Raw genomic sequence first — 5,805 nt, forward strand, 5'->3', positions numbered from 1 at the left:
GCGTCCGCTATTGGTTGATTGCATTATGTTCTGAAGACTGGCTGATGTCCGTCTTTTTTGTGGTGTTTCAGTTCCTCTACGTTTTCTATAACTTAGGTATGAAACTAGACTCATGCGATTTTACCAATATATCTTCCGGTAGCATTTTGCCTGCTTTTGTCCTATGTTCCTTATAACTGCATAGGTTTCTTTAAGGCAATTTCATATATTGTTGATTGAGGTATCATTCTTGAAGCTTACTTCATGCAAAAAATGTACGTTAACATCGGTTAAGCTTTTTTAACAATGAACTTTGAAATGTACGAGATCCAATAGTGAAACTAATCTTGATGACATTTGTGTATTCGAAAGTGTCCCACAATCTCCTTTCCGATCACTCCCATGGAGCGTGTCCAGCAGGGATAGATATCCTCTAGCGTTAGTACAGTAGAATTAAAATTCTATTACAATTACTAATAATGCCCAGTACTCCGTACGTGAGTACTGAATTTACTAGTTTTCATTACGTTTTGGCACACACATAAAAATACCTTTCGTGTAGGTGACTAAGCCACTTTACTTGAAAGCACTTCTTTTTTGCAAGGCAGTCTATCCATTGATACGAATAAATTTGGGACCAGGACATTCCACTCTCTTTTTAGAAAAACTCTATTGGATAAGTGTTGCGCACGATTTTTATTCGCGAATTCGCCAGGATGTATGGCTTCGTTCTCATTCTCTATGTTTTCAAGGAGCCAGACCGCAAAAGAGAAATTGACCCAGTCTCATTGCACCGTTGACTCTCACTTAGTTTCAAGAAACCTCTCACCACCAATTTCCACTGTCACAGCAAAACCTGCCGACTTGTTCGTCCAGGATTTTTATCTCTTGGCAGACAGGTATTGGACAGCTGTGTCTGAGGCGCGTGATTGAACACGTTTTGCAACTGACCAAGCTGTGCGTTTCCGTACAAACCAGACAGACTATCTCGTCTGCTACTCCTCTGGGAAGCTGTTTTCGGCTTGCTAATATAGTACACCTCGATCGGGATTTTCATTCAGTGTTAGCTCCAACCATATCTGGTAGCTTAACATTAAGGAAGTTGGCTGTTTCCACTATACCGCTTGTAACATTTGACAGTGAGATTTCCCTTGTCACTAGAACGACTAGGTCTTCGGACTAACACCTCGAAGAATTTTCAGTACCCTACCGAGCCAGGTCCTTTTAGAAAAACATCCAAATGACGTACTGAGTAATAAACTTTCGTTGGTTTGTTTTAAGAAATTATTAGTGTGTCCATCAAGTAGCTACTGTCTTTCTAGCTTATGCATGTTTATGGTAGCCCAAGCATAAGGTTGTTTTGTCATAACATACGTTCCAAACAGAGGTGTAATGCTGATATATCTATTTCTGAATATGGATCAATTCTTGTCTTTACTAACTTAGTGATTGCTGTCGTTTATTTTGAGGAGGACTTGACCCACAATGGTATTTTAAGATGGATTGATTTGACTGACTGGGAGTGACCGGAAAAAGACTTCTGAAAAATTGTTACGTTTTAGTGAGCTCCGGATTTTGTATTGGTATTGTTTTGGAGTGATCGTCTACGGAAGACCTAGACCACTGCAGCGACCAAAAGGTCCGACGACTGGTTTCCTACATGGCAAAGTGGCAAGTATATCACAGCGTTTATCTGATTGTCAGAAATCACCAAGACATCCATAGTTATTGACTACCTCCACTGGGATCACTCCAGGATTCGCTGCCGACTTCTGTCTGCACTGCAAAACCGAACATTTATCCACTGGCCATCTAGCTTTCTCGACGAAATGATTCTGTTTTCTATATATTTTTATTGTTAAGTGGGGGGAAATTCACCACAAAGATTTTCCGCATTCCATTTTACCCGAAAAACATTTCATGTTTTTCATACTTTTTATCCGTCACTTCACGTGTAATTCGACACCATCACAAACCGCCTTCCTCCTCATTCAGTGCCTCAAAGGAATGGGGTGACGCGACTCGAGGATTCCAGATGTCCACAGCAACGCGAGCCATTTTGAAACTGGGAATCAAACCGATCCACACAAAGAACTGGCGACCTCAGATTTTGGTATACTTGCCTGTGGATGACAGCCTCCAGTTTCGTCATCTCGGCCTGTTGGACTTGGTACATCAGCTGAAGGCTGGTCATGGTATGATTAACTGTCTCTCAACTGTTTTATTCGTACATTTCCCATCTCGTCCAAATTATTATTGCGCAAAGAAGACGCCGAAAAAGCATGAACACCCGTATTTCCACTCAGTCGATTTTCCCAATCTTTATAATGCTGTTTTTTCGAGCGATTACAAACGGTTACAGATTTCACATCACTCAGCTGATCACGGTAATCATAGTGTATATGACGGAAATATCGCTGAACGTTCTGCGCTGCTTTCGTATAGGTTATCGTATATAGGTATGTTGTTTCAATCCGCATTTTACGTTACAAAGGATAGGGCTCAGGTGGTGCCGTTGTGCTTCACAATAAAACCTTTCAAATGGACGCAATCCTTATTAGTGAACTAATTTCTCAGCTCGGAAGTGTCACTGTGATTCCTTTATTTTCTGAGCTGGTGGCTTCACTCCAAAAACTGCTCAGGGACAACTGTTTATGCCAAAAATAATAGTAGTAGTAATAATAATAATAATAACGTCCACAACGTTTCCAAAATCCGTGGCGGTGTGTAACTGGTGTTGATCAACACCTCCAGGACAACTACGAAGCCCTTGGCAAGCCAATCTCATCACTCAAGCTGAAAGACGTCAACTCGGTCAGATGCTCCCATTGTGTCAAGGATGGCAGCTAACACGCCCGCCTTATTTGTTAGTTATCCGGGATCCAAATCCAAACATGTCCAACGAGGTACATATATGATAAGCCCTAATGAGAATAAGACTCAAGCCGCGTTTCTACCGTTTTGGATGGATCAACTAGACTATTTATGCCAGGATGGGAAAAAGAACGGAACTGGCAGGGGGGGCAGCATGTTGGGATGATTCCGATCCTTTCGGCACGGATTATTCATACATACACCAATGCAGGATAACGTGTATCCTTCCTCTAGAGTTTGGTCTGATGTATGGTTCAGAATTCCATAGTTTCAACCCAGCTGTTTGGCTCCTAATTTCTCCTTTACTGGAGGAGGTAACCTTTTAGGCTTTTGTGATCATCGTCAACGCAGCAACCAGAAGGGGACAGAAGAGGGTAGAATACGTAGCCGCCTTTTGTTTTTCAAAACTCCCTGACGAGAAAACAGTATTCGGAAAGCGATGCAACCATAAGCATGTGGGTTGCTCACACATGTGAATAAGCACTCTGTCTACATGAACGCTAGTTGATAGAAGAGTATCGGTGATGTCAGTTCTGGCAAGATACGAGAGATACGTGGGACGGCGGGCGGACCAATGCTTTCTAAACAAAATATTGGTTAAAGCACAGAGGTATGCGACGTCACGCATTTGCGCCCCACTATAACGTAAATTCTCCAAAAACACTTGATGCTGTGGTTATGGTTGTTCAACCTAATTAGTTTTCAGTACTTAATTACTCGTTTCACGTTCTGCTTCTGAAATTATGCAGATTGATTGGTTTGTAAATGTTTGCTTCAGGTGCCTCATATCCTTTGCGTGACTGAAGAACGCTGATGGATTTCCTCTGTCATGTGGATTTATAGGTTGAAATAAAATGGTACGGGTAGATGAATATTTATGCGGAAACGCATCAACGAATTGCGTGCCGAGGCGCCAGCATATATAGGCTTTTGTATAGGTCACACATAAGACGGCCATCATTTATATTGTTTGTCCCAGCTAATCTGTGAACGCGGGCCGACAAGCCGGGTTTCAGTAGTGATTGATGCTTTTATGTAGTGCGCTCAAATAGATGGAGCTTACAAGCCGTGATAAAATGTTCTACTCATTTGGATCAATTCATATCTAATAATTAGGAGAATGATTATTATGCCCTGGGCTTTTGTCTTATACATTTCAGGTCTATTCCTCTTCTGATTGAGGCAAATATCAGATAAATTGTGGACATATTTGTGTCGACCATGTATTCGTCAGTGCTTTGAGCAACTTAGTAGCGGACGTAGTTTGTGTGTTGTAACTTTCCTCCTATGTTTCACTCGTGTCATCATCATCATCAGCATCAGCAGCAGCAACTAATCAGATGACTACCAACCTAGCGACAGGGGTTACAAACTAATTTTGACAAACTGCTGACAATGAAATGGAATAACAACGCGTAAGAATAGAGTTTAAATACTGTTTTCCCGTTTTTTGGAAGAGCCCAGTCATCAAAACTGACCTATTTCGATCTCCCTATTGAAATGACAACCATGTAAGACCGTCTTTTCCACGAGCTTTGTAACTTAAGCCTCGTTTTTGTACTCTTTCTCATTGATATTCATTGTGCGTCGTTGTCCGTGCAGGTCTTACTTTGGTCGTTTGTATTATCGAGGGCGATGTCGTCGAACGTCACGAAGATGCTACTAAAGCGAAGAACACTTTGGCAGAGTTGATCCAGCAACACCGTATCAAAGGGTTACCAGAAGTGCTTGTGTCTTCCACTATCAGCGAAGGGATGAAGAACATGTGAGTATCACAGTAATCAGTGTCTGCCCTCTACCAGACCTCATTAAAGCTGGATTTTCCAGCAACTATCTGACAGTCTCGCACACAGTGGTGAAGAATATCTAACATTACGGTTAGAAATGGAATGTTCTGAACTGTTTGAAGATATGTTGATGTTCTTCATACCTCCTGTTTCGTTTCCATGGCAAAGCGACTGGCTAAGAGGAGTCATTTTTTTCGCCAGTTTATCCAGTTATAACGGGTCGGTGTTCGAGCAAATCGTGTTGACATCACGTCTTGTGTTACACAACGCTGTTGTCGGCCGTTGCCTTTGCTTCTCTTCGGTTTCAAGACCTCTCACAGCAAGTGGAATGCTCAAGTGGTTTCTGAGAGGCTTCTTCTTCCGTTTTTCCGATCATCGGCTTATGTATAAACTTGGTCATCCAGGTCCCCGACTCCTATACAAAGCAGCTGTTCGCTGATTGTATGATCAACTTTTATCTGACGCACTTGTAACTTCTAAAAGATAATATTTTATGCTTGGAGAATATTGATCCGATAGATCCGATCAACAGCCACTCAGTACCTGTATTATAAATTAAGCAACTGATGCTGCATGACCATATTCGCAGCGTTCTCGATTGGACTGGATACTCTCTGTTAGATTATGATGTTGAATCCAGCGGCATAATTTTTCACTTTGTGTCCTCAGAAAGAATGACGCGATTGTGTGTTGTGACTAATGGATAAAGTTGTTGTATGTGTCTTCAGCGATACCGCAATAAGCAGCCGTAAGGCGTTAAATATAATCTTCCTGAAAATTTTTATGGACAATTTATGGGTTCACTACTCCACCAAGGGCACCAAAAATGTGAAGATTCGTCGCGATTCCCACAGCAATGCAAAGCGTTTGTTGGGGATACCAGACACTTCGATTTAAAACAGTCCCCTCATATCTCATTTGAGGGGAATCACGAGTGAAAGATTGTGTTCTTGCTAGGAGGTTCGGTTTGGACACCCTTGATGGTCTATTTTCCCAGTGAGTTGGAACGAGAAGAGAGAAAGTTCACAACAGCTTTTTCTGTATCGTCTACGCATCTGTATCGATTATTGATGTGTTACTTCAATCACGATGATAGAGGATGTTTCATGATGTGGGATTCAACCCTATCGTAGATGAATATCGTGTAATTTAACTGCTGCCACTA

At 41.8% G+C, this 5,805-nt stretch overlaps 2 protein-coding genes across 2 annotated transcripts in view; one reads left to right on the forward strand and one right to left on the reverse strand.

Annotated features, from left to right (window-relative positions):
• Nucleotides 1–2,037, reverse strand: part of T265_04426 (hypothetical protein) — a gene marked incomplete at both ends in the record, with an annotated part of 32,632 nt that extends 30,595 nt beyond the window's left edge. Inside the window, one exon of the mRNA XM_009169171.1 lies at nt 1,956–2,037. Coding sequence (XP_009167435.1) covers nt 1,956–2,037 — 82 coding nt within the window. The remainder of the gene's footprint in view (nt 1–1,955) is intronic.
• T265_04428 (hypothetical protein) overlaps nt 1–5,805 on the forward strand; it is a gene marked incomplete at both ends in the record, with an annotated part of 97,384 nt that overhangs the window by 64,229 nt on the left and 27,350 nt on the right. Inside the window, 2 exons of the mRNA XM_009169173.1 lie at nt 1,975–2,174; nt 4,456–4,618. Coding sequence (XP_009167437.1) covers nt 1,975–2,174; nt 4,456–4,618 — 363 coding nt within the window. The remainder of the gene's footprint in view (nt 1–1,974; nt 2,175–4,455; nt 4,619–5,805) is intronic.

This window comes from Opisthorchis viverrini (assembly GCF_000715545.1).
Source record: "Opisthorchis viverrini unplaced genomic scaffold opera_v5_73, whole genome shotgun sequence".
NCBI lineage: Eukaryota > Metazoa > Platyhelminthes > Trematoda > Opisthorchiida > Opisthorchiidae > Opisthorchis > Opisthorchis viverrini.